We start from the raw sequence: 16594 nt of genomic DNA, 5'->3' as shown, positions 1-16594 counted from the left end.
GTTTACTCCACCTCATTGGCCTCCTCGTGCCTTGCCTCTACTGTCAAGAGTATGAGCTATAGATTGTGAGGATATGCTATAGATCCTAGTTATTGCTATAGATTGAGATGATATGCTATAGATCCTAGTTACTGCTATAGATTTTGATGATATGCTATAGATCCTAGTTATTGCTATTGATTGTGATTACTTACTATTTGAGATGTCAAAATTTTGGGAAATTTCTACCAGATACCCGTAAAACATAACGATCAGTTATCCGGGTACTCGATCAAAGGGAAATTGTATTAAATGTGAACCTGATCTGCTTTGTTGTAGGTTCACACATGCCAACCCCCAAGAGAGGTATAAGCATAATTTATTACTTATATAAGTGGTAAAAAGCATAATCTGAGCATGAAAAGCAGAATCTATATATTACATGCCATAATTACAGAAAACTATGACAAACATACCTATTTATTTTATTTCATCTACATTTATTTTTGCTACTTACCTGGAATGCAGTTAAAATGTTGCCACAAATTAGCTAAAGAAATGGATAAATTATTTTTGCATAACACTCACTTTAACTAGTCTGCATATCTACAGTAACTTTTGCGAATTGTCATAAAGTCCGCAAATGATGACTGTTGTAGTATCCTCGACCTGTCATGGTTCATCCTTTAACGACAGTCTGGTTCAAAATGTTTTTAAGTTAACAAAATCCCTCTCCTCTAACATTTCTCAGTTACATAACATCCAACAGGCACATTGATACAGCCCATTTTTTGTGATATCTGGTGCCATTTATTTTCAATTTAGTATAGTCCACTGCGTATGTAGTATCAAAATAGAATGAATCTGTGACAAGTGGTTTAACATTCAAGAATCCCATCTGTTTTCTTGGAACTGTTTCAAGTAAAATTAATGCAAAAATTACCATATTTACACATGTTGCCAGTGTTTATTAGATTTTTTCTGTTATTAAATAACAAAGGTTTCCCATATATTAAAATATTTCAGTGAAATATTTCATTCTGTATAGTTGTCCATTTTGTTCATTTTTTCCTAAAATGGTACAAGAAGTGCATGTTACAGTAACCAAGCTTTTGTGTTGCCTTTGCCTTGACAAAAATATCTGCCTTGGGTTTCTCGCTAATAAAAAATGAGTCCAGTAAACAAACATGTGAACAGCGGCCCTGACTTGAACAGCTAATACTTGCTCCAGGAACACAGACATGAGGCAAAAATTGCATTAGTTAAACAGGACATTTATATTGTGCTTTCTTTTATTTGCATTGTAGTACTTATTTACATTTAATTTCATCAAATATTTCTTAATCAGTACTTACTGTCGCTGTCAACAAAAGGTACTTACCTAGATACTGTCATCAGGATCTCAAAACAAACATGTTTACTTCTCGAGAAAAGTGATATCAGCATTGATTCTTAAATAAGTTGATTGAGAAAGGAGAGAAGTGGCCTCCCTTGTATTATTATATAATAATAATAATAATAATGATAATGAGGACTTTGTATGGCACCTAATCTTTAGAAGCTCTAAGCGCTTTACAACATTAAACAACACCTATAAGATAAAAACATATATAATGATATGATTACAAACACAAACATCATGAAATTAAAAAACATAGAAAAAACATGCTGAGAATATTTAAGGTAGGAAACATTATTAGGTCTTTAAGTTTGTTCTTGCAGTCGAAATAAGTGAGTTTTGAGAGCAATCTTGAATGTGATCACTGTGTCTTTGTGTCTAAGTTCAGTGGGCAATTCATTCCAGTTTGCTGGATCCTGGTATGCAAAAGAACACTGTCCATATGACTGTTTTCATAGTGGGAATAATGAGTATACAGTTGTCAGAAGAGGAGCATAAGTATCTTGCTGAGTGTTTACAATTGCATGTATAGTGCATGTATGACAAGCAAATTGTAAGCAGCCATACAAGCCCGTGATGATGAATAAATGCGCACACAACACAAGCCTTGAACTGTAATTGTTATTTTGTGTCTTGATCTAAACTTGGAATACTTTTTTTTTATAATAGGTACCCGGTTGTTCATTTCAGTAACCAGGTTATTATTAATGGGTGCAAATCCGAGTACCCATTGGCATCTTTACTTACTATAGATTGTGGAAATTTGCTATAAAATAAATATTTGCAAAGTTAATTAATTTTAATTTGTTGTCGTTCAATTTTGTTATAGGATGCTGATAATCCATACCAGTTCCTGACTCATGCAGAAATTGTAACGGTCCCAGACCCTGAGATTCAGTTGGTAATACAGTTCATATATTTGTATTTAGTATGATAGAGTATTAATTTTCATGAAAACAGCAAGAGCATTTCAATTGGCTGTGCTGTGATAAAAAAAAAGATAGAGATTCTGGTTCCTTTGGTGTCTACTTACTTGTAAGTAATTATAGACCAAATATATATGATAATATTCATCAGAGCACAAAAACAAATTCAATAAATTATCATAATAGATGCATAATGAAAACTTTCATGTAATCATACCATATAAGAAGTTATTTCTTCTGACATCAAATTTTTTGATTTGTTCAAAAAGAATTATTTTAAATATCATTAATTTATATTTTACAAATTGTAAATATTATGAGGTTTTTATTCTAGAAATTTTCTTAATCTATTAATAATTTTAGTGTACATTGAATTACTTTTAGCTGCTGTCACTCTTTTGAAGACATGTCCAAAAAAATCTTATTTACCATTCAATGAGGAGAAAAATCAGGAGGAACACCTCAATCAATCGTATTATATCATTTAACTGACAAAAGTCAAGTTATCATCTGTCATTAAATGAACAATCTGTCAAATTAATCTGAGATTTTAAAATGAAAACTTCCTGCTCTTTATATTGTTAACTTGATTGACTACTGAGTGTTTACAATGTTTACATTTACCATTCCGAACACATGGCTTGAACAGCCCTTCATGTTGTTGATAACAGTGGAAATGTTACCACAGTCCCTAGAACCCATTGTTCAGTTACTTAATGACAGCAGTTACCATATACTCTTGTGTACAAGTCAGGTCCAACTGCAAACAACATCGACCGTGATCTGACATTGCATAATGTGCCAGAAGATTTGGGTCTGTGCAACAAACTGCATAGACCCAGATCTGCCAGCAGATTATGTGATGCCAAATCTGGGTCAATGCAGTTTGCAATTGGATCAAACTTATAAGCAAGAATATAGAGTAATTTCAGTTTTATTCATTGTACATACCAGTATAAAGATGTGGTTCAACCACAGAAAAAGAAACATTACTTGGGATACTATCAGTAGTTACTGTAACAGTTGTATTTTTACCATGCATATGGAAAATAGACTACTTAAGCATTCTTATTAAACAAGATAGAGGACTATTCAGTTGATTTTTTAAAATTATAAATTTCATGAATTTATTGAAAAGCTTGGCCACATTCATTGTAGCAGATCATACATTTTGATTATGTTTATTTTCCTGCAAACAATATGAAGCCGCTAAATCACTAAATTTTCTTCACTGCTAAAATAAGCTGATATTAGGTGATTTGCATACTTTTTAGCTATCTCTGGTGACTGTTCTACTCTTATGGTATGTCTTTGTCTAGAATGGCTAGAATGGCAGTCTTCTCACCTGAAACATATGTATGAAAACATAATTTGGAGAACTCACTGAGTTCTGTACTAATCTTTTCTTGCAGGAAAATTTAGTGGAGAATAAGCATCATAAGTTAGCACGTTCATTACGCAGTGGACCTACAGATAGGGACATGAAGCCAGATGCCAAAACAAGAGATTTTCTAAATGTAAGATTCTTTTTTCTGTGTGTGGCAATATTGGACAGCTGTGTCCACTGTAACTAGACTGGTTCAGATAAGTTGAATTGTATATAATCTTCAATGAATAACCCTAATGTTATCTATTAGAAGCACATTCAGGACTACAGTGTACGAAGAAGCATGACTTGTTTTTGCTTGGTGTTTTACGGCACAGCAACACAGTTAACTCAATTGGTCCTGAGGCAATTAATTAAAGTGGTTGTCCAGGGACACACAATGTTAGCCTACCTAGGCTTATCAGATTGATGTAAAATGGTTGACCACACCTCCTCACCATCATGAACCTGGCAAACTAACCACATAGCTGAATTGGATGTGTTTGTCCAGACCTTTCAGATATCGTCGCTAATTTAGTGTAATTTTAAAGCATACTGAATATTTTTTTCATTATCAGTTGTATTGCTAGACTTCTATAAACTGCCACACTGCAGATATCATAGCAATATGACTTAAATTGTTGAAGCTATGTTAAAAATTATAAAAACACAACCGAAATACATTTTCTAAAAGCCTTGTTAAAAGGTTTACAACAATCTTGCATTAACCTTTCCAGTTGCAACAGTTCAATACTATTTTACTGCCTTTTTCTTTATTATCAAGAACATTGTAAAATTGTCTACAGTACATATACCAATTGAACAGGTTGTGAGGCCATTTTACAGATGGAATTTAGAAGTTTAAAAAGCAAAATATGCATATTGTTTAAGTAAGTAGTCATATGCACTTTTATGTATGTAATTACTCTAGTGAACAAAAACAATGTTTTTGATATTTTTCAGGTTATAGTTGGTTATCCTCCAACAAAAGTCTTGACTTCTGAAGAACAAGACTTGGTGTGGAAGTTTAGATTCTATCTCTCCTTCCAAAAAAAGGTAATCTGATTTTTTATAAAGACATTACATTTAAAAGATACTATTTGTGGGGGGAAGCCAAACTGATGCCAGACTCCCTTGGATGTATTAAATGTATTCACTTTTGAGTTTTGTAAGAAAACTAAATAAAATATATACTGTCAGCTAAGAAATATTCATTGGGATAAAATGTCATTATTAATTAGAAAATAGATGACTTTATGGGGATGAAATTTTGTGGGTCACTCTGATATACAGTATTATTTTTCATGGGTATTTACTTTCATAGATATTTCTTAAACCCAAAATTGAAATGAAAAGCCTTCATGAATATTTCTGACTTTACAGCAATCATTTTGACACATATTCTGTATCAAGGAAGTTGTTTCAGTCAGAGTTTGTTATAAAAAAGAGGCAAAATTTCTTGTATTCAAGATATTGTAATAAATAAACTTGAAGCAAGGTAAAAAGCATCACATGTTGCCCAAAACTTACAGTAATGTGCCAAAATTGATTCACCATTAAATGTTACCAAACCTTGTAAATAGCTTGCATCTGGAATAAGGAAAAAGCCTGTGAATTACGTTAGTAAAAGGATCAAAGGTAATATCAGTGTGACTAAAAGAAGAAAATGGTTTTGACATAGTAACATTAGTTCTACTTTGAGAGACCTGGATTGAAATTTGTGGATGGCTTTTACTTAGGGTAAGGTAGAAGCTCTCAGTTTTGGTGTCAAAGATCAAGGTCACTACAACTGAAAGAAGAAAAATAGTTTCTATAATTTAACTTTGAATTAGTTCTGCATTACAGATGTGAAATAGGTCCCCGAGTGGCCGAGTGGTCTAAAGCACTCCTGTTATGGATCACTGCCATCTCACCTCTGTCTTCATGGGTTCGAGTCTATGATTCGGTTAATGTAGGTATATGAGAAAGCTTGCCAGTAGCTTCTCGTGGGTCGGGGTTTTCCTGGGTTCTTCCTCCACCATTAATATTGGCCACCATGCATAGCCTATCGTGTGCTGAAAATGGCATTAAACCCCACAACAACAACAACAGATGTGAACTAAAGTTTGTGGATGGATTGCACTTGAAGTAAGGTAAAAAGCCTATGGCTTTTGGGAGTCATAGTAAACCAGTTAAGAAAATAGTGGTTTCTGCATAACTTGGTCAAGGTCATTGTGACCTGTTAGTCAATTATCTCCACAGTTAACTAATCCCTACTAGTGCCTTCATCAAGGACCATTAAATATGAAGCATTCAATGTGCTCTTGTTGATTCTACATTTGTAGAGAAAAGAATATGATTTCTCACTTCTTGGTAGGAAGAACTTGTGTTTCCATGAATTAGTTTCAGACCTTTGACTCCCAATATTAGAAGCTAGTTCTTCTTGTTTAATTCAAAGAAAGCTCTGGATTAGAGGAGAGGTGAGGCACACTCCTCACAGCTCATACTCTTTTAAAATAAATATGTTGCTGCCATGACAGTGTTTTAACCCTTGGATCATATTAACCTTAGTACCTTATTTCCACACATTAGTAAACAAGGGCATTGACTGGATCCCCCCTTCTCTGATCACAGATTGAAATCCAGTCAGAAACCATGGTGAAAGAGCCAGACAGTGTATGGTAGCTTAGATTTGCTTCATTGTGACATCATTGTAATGTCTGCCATATGATACTTTGTAACATTATCAGCCCATTATGCTATCATTACAAGTGAAGAATGACTTTTTCCTTGAATATATTAAAATTTTCCCATTAAATATTGAAGATATTTTGGAAAAAAGATTACAGCAAATGCAATGATCTTAAATCAAGTGTGATACAGTTTTCAAAGTGTAGCATTTTACCATCAAATTGACAACATTGTGGCTGTGGTGTAACCCTACCAAAGGGAAGTAACCATTGCAAAAAATATTTGGAGTGAGGTTGATCAAACAGGAAGTGTTATTAATGTAATTGCTTTTTTTTTTGTTTTATAAGGCTCTAACCAAATTCTTGAAGTGTGTGAACTGGAGTCTTCCTCAGGAAGTGAAACAAGCCCTGGAAATGCTCAACAAGTGGAATCCTATGGATGTAGAGGATGCTCTGGAACTCCTGTCCCCATCTTTCACTCACCCTTCAGTCAGAAAGTATGCAGTGTCCAGACTCAGGCAGGCTAGTGATGAGGTTAGTACAAATTTGACCATTGATAAATGTGAACTCAATGAGTACTATGAGGTTTGAAAATTCTTACGACCCACTGTGTTGTGAATTCCGTGAACTTACTGAGAAGAATGGGGTTTGAGGGTCAGTACTTCAAACTTGTTACATACTTGAAAGTTTGAGCATTAGCACAAATTAACTCAGAGAGTAGGTGACTTTTCAACATGTTTACTCAGCTCATGTTCCAGTCCTCTACTGTTCTCAGAATAGAAGCAGGGTCCAGGCTGAGGCAAGCAGGTGGTATTGAAACTATATTTTACTATGGTTGCTTCAGTTATCACTTGGTGGTGCTGTAATGGGAAATAAGTGACGCAAAATTGTGATGTTCATTTGAACCAGGAAGTACTACATGAATTTGAAAGTGACAGGATTTGTTTGGGTGATTCAAAGCATGTTTTTAAAACATCAGGGTCACATTATTTGTAAGTTTGTTTGAATGATTCAAAACATTTTGTTTAATACCAGGGTCACAGTATGTATAAATTTTCAAGTGGATGCCATTATACACTATAACGGGTGGCTAATTGGATGACCTTTGGGATTATACTGGAGGCATTATTGGAAAGAGCCATCCATATATTTTTGCAAACATCTCGAAAACATAAATATGAAGATTGAAGATTGAAGACAGATTGGGAAGAGGAGTTTGTTTTTGTGGAGAGTAATGGTAATATAAAATGATATTTTTTAAACTTTATTCAGTGTTATTTAGCAAATTTTGATAGGCTTGTGTGAGCCGCATGCAGCTCACAAGCCATGCTATGACCACCCCTGTGCTATAGTAAGGTGAGCATGTACTTTGAATGCTAAAACAAACATGTACAGTCTCTGAATGTTTGTCATGTAAAATATCACAATATTTCATCAAGTATCTGCCAGAACATGATGTTCATACAAACAAAACAGTTTTTGACTCTCAACCTTCTGACACGGACATGTTAATAAAAACCTGATTTCCAGTAAATCTTTTGGAAAAGAAAGAGAGAACTTTGTTGACACAACAAAATACATGTGCATAACCTGTAGCCAGTAAACAGTCATGTGTAATGCTCATGGAAAACTTTTATCACAGGGCAGTTTATATAGTTAAATGTCAATGAGGCAATTAAAATGTAAGATTTTCAGAGATAAACAACCATCATTGGACAGATTACTTAATTGACTGACAATAGCACGATGATTTTGTGTCCTGTATCTTTTCATTTATAATCCAAAGGAATAACTATTGAATCACTGATACCTACACATGTGCACAAACTTCCTCAGTGAATATTACAAAATGGTATCATGCTTCAGTGCATATGATCAATGTAGAGTTCATAAAAAAATATGATTATTTGGATGAAACAATACACCTCTGCCACATATTGATATGATTCACAATACACCGTCCTATGATATGTTAACATTATCAGTATACTTATCAATTTGATGGTTTTTTAATCTTTAGAAGGTCTCTTTTGGACATAGACATTTTGGTATGCAGTTAGAATGTATGTGTTGTAAAATCACAGATCTAGTCACAGTATTCTGAACCACTGTAAATTACCATTACTCACTCCTCATTTATAAATATGAATATTTATGTTATACCGAAGTGTAGACAGGCAGATGATGGGGTTTATAAGCTGTCTAGTTGATACAAAGATATCATATTGTACACACAATTCAGTTTAATTAAGTTTCAGAGTACCACATATACATTCTGTAAAGTTAGGTCCAACTTCAAACTGCACATACGAAGATCTGCAGTCACATGATGCACCAACAGAGCTAGATCTGTGCAGTTTGTTAGGAGTAATCTGGAGAACTAACAGCATAGACCCTGATCTGCTCCTATATTATGTGATAGCAAATCGGGATTTTTTTTGTTGCAATTGAACTTATAAGCGAGTACTGACAGTCAAGCTGATCTTATTATATTTTCATACCACTGTAGCAGTTTTATGAACTATTTCTACATTTCTTACTTTGTTGGACTTGGACTTTTGGTCCACAGTAGTGTTTTACAAGCACGATGTTTGGTCCTTTTTGCAGGATTTACTACTGTACCTCCTCCAGCTTGTGCAGGCGTTGAGGTATGAGGATCCAGAAGCAGTTAAGACTGATCTTGACAACACAAATTCTCATAGAGACTCCACAGTTATTGTTGATGATGTCATCGGTCTAAATGACAAAGAAAGGTAAAATATTCTTGCCTCTTCTGGAGATATTAATGGGGTATTATTATTTGTCTTTGAGTCGTCATCAATGTACAACTCTCTGATACTTACCATTAGTTTGATCAAGAATCTTGTATCAGAATTAAATCATGCACAAAATCAGCAAACCATGTTTCCATCATTTAAGGTCTCATTCTGGTTTGTCTTGAGTCATAATGTTTGATGCCAACTGGTATTGAACTGACAGCACTAAAATTAGGTCAAGCACAGATAGGTCAAGTCCAACTACAAGCCACATCCGCCATGAGTTGCTATTGTATTGCATGATGTCCCACCAGATCTGGGTCTATGCAGTTTGAAGTTGGATCTGACTTAGTGAATATATACTGATCTTCTTTGTTATAAAGTCATAGTCAGGGTTTTTAACTGCTGACTGTGTTATGTACTGAACCGAGTTATACCGAGTTATACAGAATGCCATGATATAAATACAAAACCATGATATATTGAGAATAGGTTAATACAGAATTGTGGTAGAGTGAACATTATGAAAAGTTTGCTTTAAAAGTGACATTTTGAAAAGGAAACAAAGATATAAAACTAAGTTTCATCTTGTTTTCTCTCAGCCCTTATTGTTATACATTGGTATGATTTTTGGTCATGTAGTCCTTAATAGTGCTGCTTTATATTTGGAATCATGTTGTAATGAGGCACATTATAATGGGGGAGATCTGTAATATCTACATACCACACAGAGGTTACAACCAAACTACTTTCTGTAAATGCAAATACGACTCATAAAATTCAAATAACAACTGAACCATTGTTGTCATCAGAAAGCCAAAATGGATTTTTTATAGGATAGGTGTCACAGGAAAACCATTTTAAAGGTCTAGCTGCTAAAAGATTCAAATCTTGGTACCAACCATTCTTCAGAATTATCTAAAGTAACTTTCCATTGTTTCCATTTAAGCATTTCTGTAATATAATTGGTGATGTACAAAATGACTGAAATGTTACAAAATTTAGCCGAGGAAATAATAATAAGAAATGGGGTAACTGTTTTATAAGCTAAATATCTTTCTCCATTGTTGCAATTTTAAGTGATTTATGATCTTGCTGTCATGCTCAGTGATGATGTAAAACAAATTGCAACATATGAAAACAAGTACCTGCGTGTGTGTGTATGTGTATATATATATATATATATATATATATATATATATATATATATATATATATATATATATATATACACTTGTAAATGGATACAGCCTTTAATATTATTTCAGTTGTAAAATGTAACATGAAAAATAATTTGGCATGTTTACATAGACTCCACTCTTTTGATCTACATCATTTGATCATCTCACTTAATCATGGGATACAGTCTCCTTGTTGACAATGGAGTTTTAGGTGATAATAGAGCACTACTGTTTGTGATTCATGTCTGAAAAGGAATATATATTATGTATGACAATTTCTCATTTTTTCTGCATGTATTTTAAAGGGGAACGAACTGTTTTCATGTTAGAACATCGTTTTTTCCCCAGAACATTCAGTGTTCTGACACGGGCTGGCTCGCACGACTCTATCCTGGATGCCCTAGGAGGAGGCTCTCCAAAGTTAGAAGAGTCTGCTGAAGTTAAGCTTGAAAAAGAGGTATAATCATTACATAAATAGAAAGCATGTTGGAAATTAAGTTGTTCGAATACTTCAATAGCAAATCTGGGTCTGTGCAGTTTCAATTGGATTCATTCTATAAGCTAGTAATTATGGTACACACTTAATAGTTTGGTCCAACTGCAGACTGCATAGACCAAAATCCTTCATCACAATATGTGCAGGCAGGTCTGGGTCTGTGCGGTTTGTTATGAGTAATCAGTTGAGCAAACAGCATTGACCCAGATATGCCCACACATAATGTGATGAAGGATCTTGGTCTGTTTGTAGAATATTAACTTGAGCTGGATGATGAGGGGAAACAGTAAGTAATAAAATGAATCTTCTAAAAACATTTTCATTCATCCAGGGAAAAGACATTTAATACTGAAATACAGTAATTAACTATACTCTTCAATCACTATTTTCTTTTTACAGTTAGATGGCATCACAAATACCATTTTTTTTAATTCACTGGGAAAAGTTCAGGCATGTTTCTGGTAAAGGAGGTAACAATTTCATGTAATTTTTGGGTAATAAATGTATGTATGATAAAGCATTTTTAAGACATTCAGATGAATCTCCATTAGTTAAGGAAAGTTGGTGCTTTATCATGATGACATTTTTTTCTGAAGGTTCACCCTTAAATTTCCAGATGTTGGCAAACCAGATGTATTTTGTACCCAGTTCAGAAAATCTGTAGGAGAACCTGGTTTGAATATTTCACAGGGATCACTTCCTGTGAATTACATGTAGCCACATGATGATCAACTACTGCATATAAAAATGTCAAACAAGTTCTAAATTCTATTCCGTTTTAGAATTTGTACACACCTAATCACCAAAGAATTGATTTAATGTTGAGCCTGCTTAAGTGGAAGCAAGACATGGTCACTTTTCTGGTGATGGCATTGACTTTGTCAGCATTGCCAAGTAAAGTTTTGGTTAAGTTTTTTGATTTGTCATGAAACATTTTGAAGCTACGGCAGTTTATTGTACAGTATGTTTGGTCATCCCTTTTCCCTTATGGTTATGGTTACAGTCATGTTATGTTTCCTAAACCCATCATTAGATTTGCATGATAGTTGGGATGAATCATTAAGAAGTAAAGAAAATTCATTCAGTGCCATTCAGGCTTGCCACTATGACCTTTAAGTCATGATCAGACATACTAGATTTGCATTAAGTTCAGTTTTTTTCCCATTTTAATTCCTAAAATCCATGATAGATTTTCTTAACACTAGGGAATGAATCATTATGAGCTGGAAGTTTTCATTATGCAACATTCTTGCTCAGCCTTTAAGGCATACATGCCAATCATTACACTTTTTTCAACAAATTACATTTTATGCTAGACTATATGGATTACACATTTTTGATACAGTAAAAAATAAAAATAAAGCAATAAAAAGTTGCTTGTGTAAATCTGTATTATCATCTCTTTAATTCTACTCATGTAAATTTGAGAATATTCATAAAAAGATGACTGCTACTTGCTATTTATAACAACTGTACGAGGCCCATTTCCAAGAAAACAGATGGGTTTCTTCAAATAAGAACTTTGCCTAGCAGATTCATTTTATTGATCAGCTAGTTAGTCAGTGAGTGAACCAATCTATATGTTAAAGAAAGTGGCACCAGATGTTAAGTGAAACACCTTTCTGTGTGAGTTGTGGTTATTATATGATGGAAAATGTTAGAGCAGATGGATCTTTTCAAACTTCAAAAACATGTCAGTTCAGAGAAAAAGGACAAATTAACACCGCTTTAAAAGCAGAATATGAGGGTAGTGTAATACAGCACTCTGAGCACCTGACCATGATCATTGCAGAATTCCAGTTCATAATCATTCAACAAAAGTTACACATGTAGAATACTTGAAGTGAGTGCTGAAAATAAATATTTTTTTAGTATATTTTGTGTTTGTATTCTAATCCATATGGATTTTGCCCATTGTGACAAGAATTTTGACCAGCTGCAGAACCAGGTTAGTAGTAAAAATGTATCTTTTTCATGCATGCTGTAATTTTGTCATGTAATATATAGATCACACTTTTTATGCCTAAATTATGCTTTTTTCCACTTATAATAGTAATATTTATGCTTGTACCTCTTGGGGGTTGGTTGCCATGTATGACCTTCTATTTTTGGGGTCAGTACTCACATAGCTTAAAGATGGCGTGTCAGACTCAAATCACCATAAGGGCCACATTAGGACTGTTACATTGGCCCAAGGGCACCATCACTGAAACCTTTGCCATACAGCGAAAGTGACTCATATAAAAGGTAGTGAGTTTAAATGTTGGAAACAAGAAGTCCATGATGTAACAATACAATTTATATCAAAACTGGTTGACTCTGAAGAAAACATTTGCATTATTAATTATGTTACAAATTCCTGGGATCATTGTGGGCAGCAGAAAATAACTCCACTGGCTGCTTGTTTGAGATGACTGCTATGATTGACTGTTTGGCTTGCAGACACTGACCTTCTTTTTATGAATGTTCTTTAATGAAAGATTTCCAGGAGCAAACTTATTAATTGGTATGTGAATCAGATGTTTTACACTGAATAACTTCAGAGAAATGCATGAATAAGATTCAATTTAATTATGCTGTTGTTGTAGGGTTTAAGCCATTTTTCAGCACACGATAGGCTATACATGGCGGCCAGTATTAATGGTGGAGGAAGACCCCGGGAAAACCCCAGAAAGAACCACCGACCCACGAGAAGCTACTGGCAAGCTTTCTCACATACCCACATTAGCCGAATCTGAGACTAGAACCCACGCAGACAGAGGTGAGATGGCAGTGATCCATAATGGAGAGCGCTTTAGACCACTCGGCCACTTGGGGCCCCAATTTAATTATGTAAGAATATCAATTTGTAACAAGATCTATTTTGGGACAACAATGTATATTTTCAGATGGACTTGGCAACATTTCTTATATCAAGGGCCTCGTGCAACTCAACACTTGCAAACTATTTCTATTGGTGAGTATAATAATGCAGTTTATCTTTACTCTCTCAAAGCCAAGAAACTTTCAGTTAACCATGGAGCATATGCAATTCACTTTTCATGGATATGAATTTTTATGGTTTTGCAAAGAAGACATTTATGTCAGTCAGTTAAATTCATGGAAATGGGAAGGGGACCTATTGTTTCGATGGGAGTGCTTCAAGTTTGTACATATTTTTTAACTTTTTTTGTGTTACATTTTTTGTTTTATTGACCATTGACTAGAAGAGAATATGGGATGGCCTGTTCATCTATTGTCCCTTATCCATCTATCTGTTAATACAAGTTTGTTATTGCTACTCCTCCTAAGGGCTGTTCCATTAAAACATACAATAGGACCCAGGGAAGGCACTTTTAAAGTAGAGTACACACCCATAGATGCAATTTAGAATTTTCTAATCATTTTAATACAAGCTCTGTGAAATCAATATACCCTGGCATAATTTTTTTTAAAACTGCCTTCCCTGGGTACAATGTATGTTTAAATGGAACAGCCCTGGAGGACTGCAGTGAAACTATACACATACATTCAAGCCAAGGTATATTTGGTCCTCATTGACATCAGACATCTAGTATGGCTGCCACACCAGCCATCTTTAAAATCTCGTTATTGCTCCTCCCCAAAGGAAAGACATATTGACATAGACTTTTCATCAGAGGACTTTCTTTTGATGTCTACTTGGTCCTAAATGAAATTTTTTCTCATCTTACTTCCAATAAAGCCTCATAAAGGCCATCTTGATGATCTTATTAATGCTACTCTCCCTGGATGGATGGTAATGTCGACAAGCGGTTTTCAACAGAAGACTTTTTATGATGTCTTGTTTGTCCTAAATGAAAATTGTGCTAATTTGACCTATGATTTGGCCATCATGACAGCCATCTTGAAAATCTTAGTGTTGCTTCTTCTGGATATATGGCCGTGACAGTATGTGGCTTTCACCTGAAGAATTCTTTTGATGTCTGATTGGACCTATATGGAAATTGTGCAGATCTGAACTCCAACATGGCTGTTATGATGGCAGTCTTACAGTTATCGCTGTTCCTCCTTGATTGGTAGTCATTTCAACATGGGTTTTTCACCAGAACAAAAGTTGTGCTGATCTTACTTCGTATATAGCCATCATGATGGCCATCTTGAAAAAAAATCTCATTGCTACTCCAGTAACAGCTTCGGATTTCACTTGAGTTTTTCCATTTAATCAAATCAGGCCTCTGCTGTGGGCTAAAATCTCTTAACCCAAAGTAGCAAAGGCACATAGTGAGAATCTTTGACCAGTATCTGGCCTATAACTATTCAATAGCTTTATTGTATGTTGGAGGAACTAGGCAGGTTTTAAATAAGCCAGAATTTGGCTAAGGATTCCTGTTGCCATGCTCAGTGAGGCTGGTTCACAACTAATGTCCATTTAGCAAACTTTAGCTATCTCCTCAAAGATGTTCTTCACACTCTTAGGTAGAAACCAAATTTTGGATAAATGTACTCTTAGCCAAAATTTGGCTAGTGTCTGCAGTGCCTCTTAGTATAACTCACATGTGTGGCTGTACAAAACCAAAATCTAGATAACTATGATTAGCCCAAATTTGGCTATCTGCAACATTGTCCCTTTCCATAATGTACATGTATGACTTTTAGACAGAAACCAAATCTTGGATAAATCTATGCTTGGCCAAAATTTGGCTAGTGTCAGCAACAGCTTTTAGTAAAAAAAAGTTGCATGTGTGGCTGTTAGAATTGAAAAGTTCAAAAGCTGTATAATTCACCAAATGTAGCTATCCACGTGAGTGTCTTGTACCATAATGTACATGTATGACCTTTAGGTAGAAGCCAATTTTTTTAGAAATATATGTTTAGCAAATATTTGTTTAATAACCGCAAATACTATTGTCATAAACTGAAGGTGTGGATCAAAGAAATAAAATACATTTTTGAATAAGTGGATGATTAGCCAGTGTTTGGAAGGATTGAAATAAAAACTTGGAATGATAAAAAAAATAATGTTACTGTATTTCTTAACAAGTGTTTATACAGTAGACTCGTGCTGTAGGGCACCCTTTTAATTGCAAGTTGAGTTTGATAATAAGTAGTCAAAATCTGGTTTAGTGGCCACCTGCTTATAAAAAAGACATCCTTTCCCCTTTCAATTTTCTATCAAGTTTGCCTGCAGATGTTTTTGCTTCCATGGATCCTTGTGCACTGTGACCATGATTATCTAAGCATGATTCTTTTCCCATCCCTGAACTCTGTAACCACACTTAATAAGACTTGCTTGTAATCTCAACTGCCTGACTGATTTTAACAACTGTCTTTAATTACATTTATTGCATATACAGTTCAATTTATTGTAATCTTGCAATGTGCTATGTCTTACTAATCTGTTATCTATCCATCTACCTATATGTACTTGGCCAACTATTATTTCTTTTTTTTCTCTCCATCTGCTGCCTTCCTCTCATTTACTTTCTCTCTCTCATTCTGTTGTATCATGCCTTTCTCTTAAATCTTGCACATTACACTCATTTGTATATAAGACCACCTATAAAGAACACATGTGATCCTTATGTTGGACTACTCATTGTTGCATGCCATTTTAAAATGTATATAATAGATTACAGAGCTGAAGTGTAACATTAAAATTTAATGAATGACAAAATACCAAACCATCCCAGTGATTTTTATAAGATTTTTTTATATACATAAATTTATGAGGTAAATTATTTATTTTACCTCCACCCACCACCATCCGATTCTAATGTGTGCCAACCTCCTGGATGGATGGTATTGTTGACATTTGGTTTTTACCCAAAAACTTCTTATGATATCTTGTTTGACCTAAATGA

General features: G+C 34.4%; 1 protein-coding gene across 1 annotated transcript in view; it reads left to right on the top strand.

The window, feature by feature from the left end:
- The first annotated feature begins 2211 nt into the window (after positions 1-2211).
- Positions 2212-16594, top strand: part of LOC149770868 (phosphatidylinositol 3-kinase catalytic subunit type 3-like) — a 48664-nt gene continuing 34281 nt past the window's right edge. Inside the window, exons 1-7 of the mRNA XM_089949012.1 lie at positions 2212-2279; positions 3717-3821; positions 4634-4726; positions 6688-6873; positions 8947-9092; positions 10625-10733; positions 13661-13728. Coding sequence (XP_089805138.1) covers positions 3786-3821; positions 4634-4726; positions 6688-6873; positions 8947-9092; positions 10625-10733; positions 13661-13728 — 638 coding nt within the window. The 5' untranslated portion in view covers positions 2212-2279; positions 3717-3785. The remainder of the gene's footprint in view (positions 2280-3716; positions 3822-4633; positions 4727-6687; positions 6874-8946; positions 9093-10624; positions 10734-13660; positions 13729-16594) is intronic.

The sequence above is a fragment of the Sinohyriopsis cumingii genome, unplaced genomic scaffold, assembly GCF_028554795.1.
Source record: "Sinohyriopsis cumingii isolate HCF-2022 unplaced genomic scaffold, ASM2855479v2 utg002232l, whole genome shotgun sequence".
NCBI classification, from domain to species: Eukaryota; Metazoa; Mollusca; class Bivalvia; order Unionida; family Unionidae; genus Sinohyriopsis; species Sinohyriopsis cumingii.
The sequence above is the reverse complement of the archived record's forward strand: the minus strand, read 5'-3'. Positions and strand labels throughout refer to the sequence as shown.